This window comes from Culex pipiens, chromosome 1 (genome assembly GCF_016801865.2).
Source record: "Culex pipiens pallens isolate TS chromosome 1, TS_CPP_V2, whole genome shotgun sequence".
NCBI classification, from domain to species: Eukaryota; Metazoa; Arthropoda; class Insecta; order Diptera; family Culicidae; genus Culex; species Culex pipiens.
The window spans coordinates 116,034,451-116,048,402 of record NC_068937.1 but is presented as its reverse complement, the minus strand read 5'-3'; the positions used below and the strand labels follow the sequence as shown (position 1 = coordinate 116,048,402).

At 35.3% G+C, this 13,952-nt stretch overlaps 2 protein-coding genes across 4 annotated transcripts in view; both read left to right on the top strand.

Moving 5' to 3' along the window:
• The first annotated feature begins 8,244 nt into the window (after positions 1-8,244).
• LOC120415882 (cathepsin B-like) lies at positions 8,245-9,052 on the top strand. The gene has a single exon (XM_039577523.2). The coding sequence runs from the start codon at positions 8,272-8,274 to the stop codon at positions 9,040-9,042; it is 771 nt and encodes a 256-aa protein (XP_039433457.1). The 5' UTR covers positions 8,245-8,271; the 3' UTR covers positions 9,043-9,052.
• Positions 9,053-11,310: 2,258 nt separating this feature from the next.
• Positions 11,311-13,952, top strand: part of LOC120416132 (leucine zipper putative tumor suppressor 2 homolog) — a 56,702-nt gene continuing 54,060 nt past the window's right edge. Inside the window, exon 1 of one of the 3 annotated variants that reach the window (XM_039577820.2) lies at positions 11,311-11,835. The gene's annotated coding sequence lies outside the window, so the exon portion shown is untranslated. The remainder of the gene's footprint in view (positions 11,836-13,952) is intronic. The other 2 variants (XM_039577804.2, XM_039577827.2) reach the window with 2 other exon arrangements.

Genomic DNA, 13,952 nt, shown 5'->3' with positions numbered 1-13,952 from the left:
CGTCAGATTTTCAACACTGGTATTGCGTAAAGAATTAAAAGATTATGCTCAGAACCATTTTTGGATCAATCTTACCACTTTGGAACCGGCTTCAGGTACCTCGAAATTCCAAAGTATGGTAAATTTTGTAAAAAAATACAAAAATATTTTTAAAACCAAACAAAATGTGTATCACAGTTTATTCATACAAATAAAGCTCAGTAACATTTTTGGACCGGTTTTACCACCTTAGAGTTTCCAAAATTAACCGTGAAAAAAATATAATTGATTGATGAATAATATAAAATTAAGTAAAAATAATCTCCCTGTTAAATTCCGTAAAATTTGGTGATTTTGAATCGGTCCCTGTGAAAATTGCAATTTTTGAAATAGAAAAATTAAATTTTTGAGCATGATTTTGAAAATCTTAAACTTTGACACCCATATTGCCATACTAGAAATTGCTCGTATATGGCCACCCTCTGACTGGTTCTTTCGGCTTTTGAAACCTACCAAACATACTTAGATCATTTCTAAATTTATTTAAAACGAAAAAAGTTTATTGAATTTTTTGAATGGTTGGAAAAAATAAAGTCAAAAGGCATGAAAAAGAAACGCACAGTTACAGTTATGATAATGTTAAAAATATTCAAAATATTTCAAAAGTGATAAAGCGTTTTTTATATAAACGTCATTATCTGATTGGTATTCACATTTTTTTTACAATAAGAAATGCACAGTTTATAATTTATTCTACTTATTTTAGAAAATTAAACATCATCTCGGTACTAGATTCAAACACACAAACAAACCCCATTGTTATTTTTTTTTCCTTAACAATATCTAGTTTTTGATCTTTTTTCTTCTTTTTTTCCTGCTTTGAAGATTTTTTAAAAGCGGAGGAAAAATTCAATTAATATTTGTTATGTCATAATATCAAACCATTGAACAATTTTATAAAAACTTTTTGTGTAACTATACAGAGATGATGCAAAATGCAATTTCGTAATTTCAACTACTGATTCGCTGAGATTTCGGTCATTCGATTTTTTTTTTGTATTTTTTAATCTTTTTTTGGTGCCTTTGGTATGCCTAAAAAACAATCTAGAGTGAGTTTGTCCAAATAATTTTCCATACAAATTTGGCAGCTGTCCCTACAAAAATGATTTATTAAAATTCAAAAATCTCAATCAAAAAGTCCTTCAAAAGATTGAAGGACTTTTTGATCGAGTTGGGTAAAAAAATTGGTGATATTCTATTTAACTTTATGTCACTAAAACTTGATTTGCCTCAAAAAAAAAACACTTTTTTCATTTTTTTTTATTTTCTGTTATGTTTTAGGGAACAGCAAATGCCAACTTTTCAGAAATTTCCAGAATAGGCAAAAAAACTTTGACCGAGTTATGAATTTTTGAATCATTAGTGATTTTTTTTTTCAAAAAATCGAAATATTGGTCGCAAAAATTTTTCAACTTCATTTTTCGTTGTAAAATCGAATTTGCAATCAAGTTATAGCCAGTTTTAGGTGACTTTTTTGAAAATAGTCACAATTATTCATTTTTTTAAAAAAAAAGTGCACACTTAACATTTTTTTAAAGCTGAGAAAATTCTCTATATTCTACTTTATTGAACTTTGTTGATAGGACCTTTAGTTGCTGAGTAAAAGTAAAGTAAGTAAATCTTTGTTGTCATTGGTTCACCCGTACAAGTCTCCATAAAATTTTGGCAGCTATTCATACAAAAATTGTACGTAAATATTTGTAAACCTGAAGCTTTGAAGGAATTTTCTGAGCAATTTGGCAAAGTTATTGATATTGATGAGGACTATTCTGAAAAACTGGTACGCGGAAAAAAACTTTTTGCCGATTTTTTAATTATCTTTTTCTCCCGAATTTCAATTTCCCAAAATCCGTATTTTTTTATTTTTGAGAATTTTGGATATACTTTAGGGAGAAAAAAACCACAACTTTTGAGCCATAGAGAAGTTTGCCAAACATTTTGCCGTCCAATAATGATTTTTTGAAAAACTCGTGATATTTTGAAAAAAATGAGATTGCATAAATATTTTTTTACCTATTGGCTCAAAATTTGCGTTTTTTTTTTTTGTTACAAAAAACATGTCAAAAAGTCTCGAAAATCAAGAATGCGGATTTTGGGAAATTGAGTTTTTGTAAAAGAATAGTTAATAATAAAATCGTCAAAAAGTTTGTTTTGTGTACCAATTTTTCTGAATAGTCTTTATCGTTTTGTAGGACAACTGCTAAAATTGTATGGTAAACCAATGACACAAAATTTTTCCATGAACTCATTTTTTTTATTACAATTTTTCAGTAGTGGCATAACTGTCATAATGTGAAAAGTTTTTTAGACAAATATAGCATAATGTTTTGATTCTTTACGCAATACGTTTCTAAAAAACTTTTCACATCATGGCAGTTATGCTACTACTGAAAAATTGAAGAAAAAAAAAACAATGAATTCATGACTAAGTACTGAGCTACTTACATTTTTCTTGAATTTATAGAACCGTTTCCAAGTGTTATGACATGCCCATTGACATATTCGAACATTTGGAAAAATATGACAAAGTATGTAGCTCAGCAAAATTTTCATGTATAACAAAATTTGCGAAATATACCTGATAAGCCTCATCAAAATTTCTTGAGTTTTTTTTTTATTTAAGAGGAATGAAGAATTGTTTTCTCAAAGGTTATTTTTATGTTTTCATGCAATTGAGTAAATTAAAAATATTTTAGGCATGAGTTTTAGAGCAACAGTCAGTTAATGCGTTGATTTATGTCACTTGTAATTAGAGATTGTTACTTGTAATTTTAAATCTTATTGCTTTTTTTTTTTTTTTTTGTTCAAAATCCAGACCTAGACTTCATATTTTTGAGAATTTTGAGTATTTTTAGCAAGCTTATCAAAATAAAAAGAAGCAAAGCTGGAAAATTATATGTAAATGCATCCGATTTTTAGTTCTTGCTGACTTCATGTAGAGTACACCTTTAGCGCCAACAAACAGATTTTATTGAAAATTGTATTTTTTTAATTATTCATTCATTCATTATCATAACCATTACGTTTTGAGCAGTTTTAGAAAGGAAATTTTAAAGGCTTTTGAATTAATTTATTTCATGTAATACGAGTCGTTTGAAATTCAGCCGAAAACAAATGTTAAAAAAGCCATATCCGAAGGCCAGTGCACTGTTTTATTAAAAACCAACAAGTCCAAATGAAAGCAGAGACAATTTAACATAATAATTTAAAGAAAAAAATCAGATGTTTTCCATTTTTGTCCGAAAAAACTATCACACATTTTTATATTTTAAATATTTGTATCTCGGTCTTGGTCAAGATCGACAAGAGGAATAAATTATTTAAAAAAATAAAGCATAATCTTTTCATTCTTTACGCAATACGTATCTAAAAAACTTTTCACATTAGTTACTATTCTTTTACAAAACTCAATTTCCCAATTCCGCATTCTTGATTTTCGAGACTTTTTGACATGTTTTTTGTAACAAAAAATTTTTTTTGAGTCAATAGGTGAAAAAAATATTTATGCAATCTCATTTTTTTTCTAAATATCACTAGTTTTTCAACAAATCATTATTGGACGGCAAAAAGTTTGGCAAACTTCTCTATGGCTCAAAAGTTATAGTTTTTTGGCCCCTAAAGTATATCCAAAATTCTCATCGGCAAAAAGTTTTTTTCCGCGTACCAGTTTTTCAGAATAGTCCTCATCAATATCAATAACTTTGCCAAATTGCTCAGAAAATTCCTTCAAAGCTTCAGGTTTACAAATATTTACGTACAATTTTTGTATGGATAGCTGCCAAAATTTTATGGAGACTTGTACGGGTGAACCAATGACAACAAAGATTTACTTACTTTACTTTTACTCAGCAACTAAAGGTCCTATCAACAAAGTTCAATAAAGTAGAATATAGAGAATTTTCACAGCTTTAAAAAAATGTTAAGTGTGCACTTTTTAAAAAAAAAAATGAATAATTGTGACTATTTTAAAAAAAGTCACCTAAAACTGGATATAACTTGATTGCAAATTCGATTTTACAACGAAAAATGAAGTTGAAAAATTTTTGCGACCAATATTTCGATTTTTTGAAAAAAAAAATCACTAATGATTCCAAAATTCATATTTCGGTCAAAGTTTTTTTGCCTATTCTGGAAATTTCTGAAAAGCTGGCATTTGCTGTTCCCTAAAACATAACAGAAAATAAAAAAAATGAAAAAAGTGTTTTTTTTTTTTGGTGCAAATCAAGTTTTAGTGACATAAAGTTAAATAGAATATCACCAATTTTTTTACCCAACTCGATCAAAAAGTCCTTCAATCTTTTGAATGACTTTTTGATTGAGATTTTTGAATTTTAATAAATCATTTTTGTAGGGACAGCTGCCAAATTTGTATGGAAAATTATTTGGACAAACTTACTCTAGATTGTTTTTTTAGGCATACCAAAGGCACCAAAAAAAGATTAAAAAATACAAAAAAAATCGAATGACCGAAATCTCAGCGAATCAGTAGTTGAAATTACGAAATTGCATTTTGCATCATCTCTGTATAGTTACACAAAAAGTTTTTATAAAATTGTTCAATGGTTTGATATTATGACAAAACAAATTTTAATTGAATTTTTCCTCCGCTTTTAAAAAATCTTCAAAGCAGGAAAAAAAGAAGAAAAAAGATCAAAAACTAGATATTGTTAAGGGGAAAAAAATAACAATTTTTGTTTGTGTGTTTGAATCTAGTACTGAGATGATGTTTAATTTTCTAAAATAAGTAGAATAAATTATAAACTGTGCATTTCTTATTGTAGAAAAAATGTGAATACCAATCAGATAATGACGTTTATATAAAAAACGCTTTATCACTTTTGAAATATTTTGAATATTTTTAACATTATCATAACTGTAACTGTGCGTTTCTTTTTCATGCCTTTTGACTTTATTTTTTCCAACCATTCAAAAAATTCAATAAACTTTTTTCGTTTTAAATAAATTTAGAAATGATCTAAGTATGTTTGGTAGGTTTCAAAAGCCGAAAGAACCAGTCAGAGGGTGGCCATATACGAGCAATTTCTAGTATGGCAATATGGGTGTCAAAGTTTAAGATTTTCAAAATCATGCTCAAAAATTTAATTTTTCTATTTCAAAAATTGCAATTTTCACAGGGACCGATTCAAAATCACCAAATTTTACGGAATTTAACAGGGAGATTATTTTTACTTAATTTTATATTATTCATCAATCAATTATATTTTTTTCACGGTTAATTTTGGAAACTCTAAGGTGGTAAAACCGGTCCAAAAATGTTACTGAGCTTTATTTGTATGAATAAACTGTGATACACATTTTGTTTGGTTTTAAAAATATTTTTGTATTTTTTTACAAATTTACCATACTTTGGAATTACGAGGTACCTGAAGCCGGTTCCAAAGCGGCAAGATTAATCCAAAAATGGTTCTGAGGATCTAGAATGAACTTGATTTGGAAAATCATGTACTTTGACTCCTATATTGCCTGGTCAAAAATAACTGTAATAAAAATAATTGTAATATTTTCGAAATTGACCGTATTCCGGGATCCATCGCGGTATCAGGAACTTGGCCCAATGTGGCCAATTGGCAAAAAAAAAAAATGTTTCGGGGATCATGAATGAGCTCGATTTGGAAAATCATGTACTACGATACCCGTATTGTTTGATCAATACTGATCAATACTTTGGTTTTACGAAATTGCTCCGGAATTTACCGAATCACCTAGAACCGGTTCCAACGTGGCCAATTAGGTCTAAAAAATGGTTTTGTGGATCATGAGTGAGCTTTATTTGGAAAATCATATACTTTGATACGCATATAGCATTTTTTTTTATGAAATTGACCGTGCTCCAACATCCACCGCGGTACCTGGAACCGGTCCCAAATTGGCCATTTCGGTCAAAAAATGGTTCTGTAGACCATGAGAGAGCTTGATGTGGAAAACCATGTACGTTGACACCTATTTTGCCTGGTAAAAAATAACCCTGTAATATTTTCGAAATTGACCGTAATCCGGAATCCACCGTCGTACCTGGAACCGGTCCCAATGTGGTCATATTGGCCCAAAACGGTTCTGGGGATCATAAATGACATCATTATTCTTAGAAATTAAATAAAAGCAACCGAATACGGAGCTTTGAATCAAACTCAAAAATTGTTTTACAGGTGTGCAGTGGCAGATCTAAAATTATTTTTTTTCTTTGTTGATGTTTTCGCTCCACTTCTCCCACTTGTTTCGCGCAAGGAGGACTTAGCCGTTTTTTCGGCGCGGGTTCCCAACTGAATGTGCTCTTAACAACAGCAACAACAAAAAACATAACCTCAAATGAGACCTACTCCTACTCTCTTGAAAGGGAACCAAACGGGACGCGCGAAGGGTCTTCTGTGACCAGTTGGCGCGCTGGAGGTTTAGGGTTTAGTGAGGGTTAAGTGGAGGCCAAGATCTGCACTAAGCGATCTCCCGTTTCTCGGTTCCAGCTCGCTGATTTTGTAAGCCGAACAAGTGTGAAGGTGGCTTTAAGTTGGGTTTCTACGAAAAGTTGGAATGGACAAAAAACACATTGTATGCTAACAGTTATAAGACATCAAGAATGTAATTTTAGTTGTGCTGAATCTAGCCTATTTAGTTGGATCAGGAAATGCTTTCAGATTTCAGAATCATCCAGATTCAATTCCTGCTGCGCTGGTCTAACGGATTTTTACACTGGATCAGCCGCTTGTTCCAAAGAGCTGTTAGCACAATTATTGTCATATTCCAGCAGAACATTCAGCTGTTCCGATGGGATGTTTTGCTGATTTAGCGTTATCTTGGTCAGAATCCTCTAATTTTACCAGAAAGACTGACTCAATGAAAGCTGACTTTGTGTTCCATGTATGTACACAAAAAAAGTTATGTGAAATTTTGCAACAGCCAGCAAAACAATGTAGGGCTTTCTGGGTCCAGTAACAAAAATAAGATTTAACTCAAAAATAAAGAACTCCTCGTCCTCGTGTCGCCACAGCAGCTGGTGGTTTCCTGATAAAAACATTACTTAATCCACCTTTAGGTGGTTGGTGCCTTCCTCTCATTTATAGAGTGATTCCAACCCGCCTAAAATGTCCACATGGTTTATGGATCTCCCCTAACGTGATCGCAAAACCTACACCCTTACCAAAAATCATGATGTTTTGAGTTCCAAATCCCACTTTTCATACGATTTTTTGAGTTCAGGTACTACAACCATAAAAATGGTTATATGGGTTGAACTGAAAAATTCGTATGAAAAGTGTGATTTGGAACTCAAAAAATCATGATTTTGGTAAGGGTGTAAGGGGTTCTAATAAAAATAAGTGACGAGTAAAAAAACAGGCTACCTACAGACTTTTTCTCAAGATTATACAGACCTTTGAGGAAAATGGCATCCCTCTACACGGCTTTTTTGTGGCGATCAGACCCGATAATTTGAAGTTATGTAAATTCAGACCATTTTTTAAACTGCTAGTAATTTTAGATAGGTAAGTCAGATCTAGAAAATTCTCAAACCACAAGAAAGGTCATCTAAAAATATATAATATGGCAGGTTTTCATGCAAAAACCACCCTTTTTGCAAATTGTGAAATTTATATGCAGCAGTTTTTTAAGCATAACTTTTGATGTACTTTACTAAAACTTATAAATTTCAATAGGAACTTATGGGACCCCAAGACGAATCGAATGAGGCCAATACGGTCAAAATCGGCTCAGTCAGTGACGAGATATTCCACTGACATTGATTCGGCACACATGTCTACATACAGCCAAACACACAGACATTTGCTCAGCTGGTGATTCTGAGTCGATATGTGTAAATGACGGTAGGTCTAGGAGGTCTAATTAAAAAGTTCATTTTTCGAGTGATTTTATAGCCTTTCCTCAGTAAGGTGAGGAAGGCAAAACAAAGAGCTGTTACAGCCCCTACGAAAGATGTGGTTTGACAATGGGCGGTCAGTCAGGCTTTCTACCTAATGAATACGTTCGATTGAAGAGCCACACCGGTACTGAATGCCGTAACAGTTTTGGCTCAAATATCATTCGTTAGTGTGTGAGAAACTTGCATGACATTGCAAAAAAAACTAACACGAACTTAAATTCATACGTGACATTCCTTACTAACATTAATACGCTGTTGATGTTGATTATAGACCTAATATTATTAGGTATAAAACCACCCTCGTTGAAGCAGCTCTCTCAGTCTTGTAGAAGTACATATTAATGAATCCCATAATTATCTTACTCTCCTGGGTCACCGCATCCGCCAGTGCCCAACTAATCCCAGCCTCGTTCGATGCTCGCACGCGGTGGCCTAACTGCCCTTCGATCGGTCGAATCCAGAACCAGGGCTGCTGCAAGGCCAGCCATGCGTTGATCCCGGCCGCCGTGATAACCGATCGCGTCTGTATCCAGTCCAACGGAACCAACACCCGGATTTACAGTGGGTACGATGCGCTGGCCTGCTGCACGGATTGTTCGTTTTTCCCGCTACAACAGTGCCTCGGAGGAGATCCGGTAAAGGTTTGGAACTACTGGGTTACGACCGGACTAGCGTCGGAGAGCTGCATGCCGTTATCGCTTCTGAATCCGCTCTGTCTGGGGTCCATCTGTCCGCTGTTGTGTAAACTGGGTTCCTTGCTATCGATAACAAATGACCGGAAAAAGGGTTTGTCAATGACAGAGGTACCGTCGGATATGATAAGTATTCAATCCGAAATTCTTGCAAACGGCCCTGTTGAAACTCAGTTGGACGTCTATACGAACTTTCTATCCCTTCCAACTGGTGCAGTAGTGGACAGCATTGTGGGGGACTATATTGACTTTCGTTCGGTCAAGATTATTGGCTGGGGTACTCAGAACAATACACCATACTGGCTGATTGTCGGCAGCTTTGGCCTGGGATGGGGTGACAACGGAGTTGGCATGATTTTGCGAGGACAGAACTTTCTGCAAATTGAAAGCAATGTTCGTGCTGGAAAACTAATTGTCTAAGGCCACCTACTCTTAATTTTGGAAATCATACCACCATGAAATCCTTTAATATTATTCGTGAAAATAAGTTGACTTTTGTAGTTGGGTTGTTATTTGATTAGTTACCTAAATAAAACAAATTACACATGATTAAATAAACAAATTAAAATTATATTCTATCAAACAAATAGCATAAGGGTTGTTTTTCGTAAAGTATCTTATTGTTCCCCTTATATCTAGGCGACATCCATAAAGTATGTCACGCTCTAGGGGGTGAGGGGGGGGGGGGGTTTAGAAAGTGTGACATTGCGAGTTATAAGTATAGGGAAAGCGTGAAAAAGGGGGGGAGGGGGGTAAATTTTGGCTGATTTTAGCGTGACGTACTTTATTGATGAAGCCCTAATTGTCAACCTATCAGCCAAAACGTGTCTTTTTTTTCGTTTTTTTCGTTGGAGATTGTGTCTTAAACATCTCTGAATTTTATTTTAGGATGCAAAAATTAATTTTAAAAAATGGATTGTAGAAAGACTTCTTGAAGGAAACGCACTTCTAAAAAATAATGAAAAAATGGATCGAAACCTTCATAAAATAATCATAATAAAAGTTAAACTATCTCGAAGATTACACTTTCAAAAAAGAAAAATTATGATTAAGGTTTGCTTTGCATTAATGAAGTTCTTTTGTATTGTGAATAATTGTATTAATTTAAAAAAGTTCAACCCATGGCATTAAAATTGTGCACATTTTTCTGAGGTCCATATTGATAGCATATTAACATTAGCTTCCTTGACCATGATCGCATAAATATGCTATATGCAAAAACATAAAAACTGAGCTGAGAAAAACGCTAGGTCCCACATATAAGGCTTCGTGTTAATTTTTCGCGAAAAAACGGATTTTATTCAGATTTAAATAACAAAGTGCTGGATATTTCTAATTTTTCTGAAAGAGAATACGATTTTGAACGAAACGAAATATGACTCAAAAGTATTGAAACGGGTCAATTTTGAGGACATTTCAGGGCATGATCCCCTCGGTGTACTGCGCCCGAATCCCAAATATGAGTTTGATTGGTTACGACAGGACTTGACGCTTTGACATTGAATTTTAAATGGGATTTAACCCGTAAAATCGGTGGGTTTTAGTTTTTGCCAGTTTTGAGCCCCTTAACGATTTTTGCATTTTTCAAAAACCTCATGAGCTCATAGTCTGTGTTCCAGGGAAAAACTTTACCGAATAGTGCGAAAAGATTCGTCTACTTTTTAAAAGTTACAGAATTTATCATACCGCCGCAGAAAACATCAATTTTTTCATCACTCTCTTCTGGCAGCACTTGCTGCTCCTTCAGAAAAGATTGAGGCAGGCAGGCATCGCGACGCTCATGCAACCAAGCTAGCTGATGGAGCTGCCGGAAGAGCTTGAAGAAAAAGTTGATGTTTTCAGCGGTGGTGTTATAAATTCTGTATTATTATTAATATTTGGCAAATCTTTTCGCACTCTCGGAAAAAGTTGTTCTTTGGAACACGAACTATGAGCTCATAAGGTTTTTGAAAAATGCAAAAATCATAAGGGGCTAAAAACTGGCAAAAACCAAAACATACCGATTTTGCGTGTAAAATCCCATTAATAATTCAAAGTCAAAGCGCCAGGTCCTGTCGCAACCAATCAGCCAATTACGAGTCATCTCTGCGATACGGCTTTACGCAGTAGGCCTGGCCACTTTAACGCTTGTGATGTTTCAATGCATTCCGATGCAATGGCGCACTACAAATGTTAATAAATGACAAGAAGAGTGCTAGGCGTCATCTAACCTAAGGCACTCTCCAGGATCCCTTCGAAAGATTGGCTGCGCTGGGGTCTGATTAGATTAGATTAGATTAGATTAGATAAACTTGTTTTCATCAGATCCTTTTCGGTGCTAGAAATCTGGTTTGGACAAACAATGCAAATCTGGATTAGGACAACTTTGGAGTTGAATTACCTTGTAAAAGTAAGGAAGGCACCAACGACTTAATGGTGGATTAAGAAAGTTTTTTGTATTTTAGTAGAGTTAAATATCGCAAATCCCCATGTTTATGGTTCATTTTCACCCTCTTCGACGGTCCTTGGTCCAGACTCTCTCTCCCATCTCAGAGAGTTCCCTCTCGCGCTCACCTCAACTCGTTTACTCTTTGGCACTCACGCTCTCCGCTCTTTCCCTGAGCCCGAAAAAGAACCTGTTTTTTCGTCAACTGATCGTCGACCAAGAAACGCGCGCACGCTCGATCGCGCACCCACAGCGCGCCTTGGTGTCCATCCGCCGTGGCCGTTGCCCAACTCACGTTCCGTCCAAAACAGCCGCAGTCTTGCCGCAGTTCTTGCCAGGATTGGTCACAAGCGCGCGTTTCGTGGGTTTCCGTTCTTTTGAGGGTGGTTAGTTGGTTGGACTTTCGATTTTTGTTGTTGTTTTTTTTTTTTCATTTGCAAGGGAAGTTTGAAATTTTGCAGTGTGTTGCCCGTTGTCTAGGTGTTGGGGAGTTTCGAGAGGAAGGTGGAGAAGCAATTTGCCAATTCTTGGAGCTCTACGTGGGGTGTCACACCTGAGTTGGTCCAGAGACCTGTTGTTGGGTTGTGGAAGAAAAGAGGAAGAAACCGTTGACGATCATCGTGGAGTGTGCCGTATTGGCAGTGTTCAGTACCCTCAAGATCCGGGTTCTATTCAGTGGATCGTGATTCGTTGAAGATTGCAGAAGTTGTCGGCGTTAAATCTGTGGACCACAATCATCTGGATATTTCGGATCAGGATTACTTCGAGAACCCCAAACTAACTGCTAGGTAAGTTTTGAACCTCGATCGGTTGACAGTGATCGTTATCAAATCAATGAAGCAACATTCCAGTGATAATAGTAATCCAGTAGTTTAAATTTAATCAATTCAAACAAAAACATTTTTAAAACTCAACAATGCACACCGAAAACAGTAAACCTTTTTTTGTTGCGAAAAAGGGTTCGGTAAATCTGCTGTGAACGAGAGGGAGGTTCCTCGTCCGAGACCTACTGAAACACCAAGTGTCTTCGCTTGCCACGGCAATGTAAAAGCCGTTGGTCTCGGTCCGGTGCACTTTGGAAATGTCCGTTTTGCTTTTTTTTTCGCCTTTTTGCCCACACTGGGCTGGGTGGGGTGCGAGCGAGCACTTGCACGTATAGGGGGAAAAGGACACTAAGAAGGTGCTGACTACATCCATGCAAAACATTCAGCACAGCACAGACCGATTAAAATTACACAAATTAAAATTCAGATAATTAAAATTTGCATACAGAAACCTAAAAACACAACTTGATATTTTTGAAGTTGATGTCAGTAAACACTTTAGTTTCGTCTAGGTATGATAGATTTAGGCTCCCCGAATATGTTTCAATCGACAGACGTTTTTAAGTTTCACCTTGAATAAACAAAAATTAGAGCACGCAAACAATTTGAAACGCGTTTATTTTTATTTGCGAAAAAACACTTTTTGCGTACTTAACAACGAAATTTTTTTAAAAACTCAAAATATTTTTGAAATAACTCAAAAATGTTAAAAATGATTATAAATGCAGGCGAATGCTCTTTTAACTGCTTTGAGCTGTTTGCACTTAACATTACATTGAAATTTTGAAGTTTTAATGATTTTTTTCTTCGCCACTGTCATCTGGGGCGAATCTGGACTACAGCCTGAATAAGGACTGCAGTTTTATAGTACTGAAAAGGTTTTAAATTCAGTACTTAGTGGTTTTAAATTCAGTACTTAATGATTTTAAATTCAGAAATTGATGTACACGTTTTGTTGGTCAAAATATAATGCTCCAACATGGTTAAACAGCTGTCCCAATTCGCTCCGTTTTTGAAGGGAGGGGGACAAATTGTTTCATAAGTATTTGCAACGGCCTTTTTATTGCACAAACATTGTTGGTCTCAAGGAAATAGTTTTTAAAACTCCAAGTAAAACATTGTCCAAATAATAACAACAAGTCAGTCCATTTTCTGGTTTGAATTTGCAATACACTTTGAAGATATTAAAAATCCCTTTTTGCACCGTTTTGGTAACTACAGTAAAACAACTTTTTTTTTTTAATCTGAAAAATTTAATAATAGGTCAAAAATAGGACACATTCTCACCGAGCAAAAACAAAACAAGGAAGCAGCCGGAGAAAGGAAAACACAATCGAAAATTTTCGTTCCTGACTACCGGCTATTTCCGTTTATGTTAGTAATTCACTTTCGGCAGAGAAAAAAAAAATTAAGCACGCTCCACAAAGCGGTTTCGTACTTGCCGATTGTGTTCGTTCCGAGTATGATTTTTGGCCCCGGGTTGTTACGCAACGTGTTGAAAAACATGATTTCCAGCTGGTAACAAAAGCAACGAAAACCTTTGCTGATGGAAGTCGTTATGGCAGATGCTAAAAATAGGGCAACAATATATTGCTGAAGCCCTGAAACTTTATATAAACGTCAGAAGTTGTTGATGTTAGGAGGGGAAATGTTTACACCACGATCTTGACGCCATTATGGCAGATGCTATAAAAGTTGACATTTGGCCTACCTTGCCCTCCCCATAGCTAACGTTCTCCGAAACATCGTTTTGTCCACGATCAAGTGATTCGTCTCACACACTGAACGATCCCATAATAAGTGTACATTAAATGCATACTCCGCTTCGCACAGTCCTCTTCTGCTTCTCTGCTCCATCATCTCGAGTACATCACCTGTTTGAATCTCGTTAGGCCGCCGCCGTAGTCTCGCCGTTGTTGATGCTGTTGTTCAGTGCTTCAAATTTGCGCGGGCTTGTTCAGCTGTTGTTGCCTCTTCAGCGGTTCTTCGCACTCCCCTCTCTATCTCTTTTGACTTGATGATTCTCTTCGTTTAGTGAATGGGAACAAATTCCACCTTGAGCATCGCGTTCTTTCCCTGAT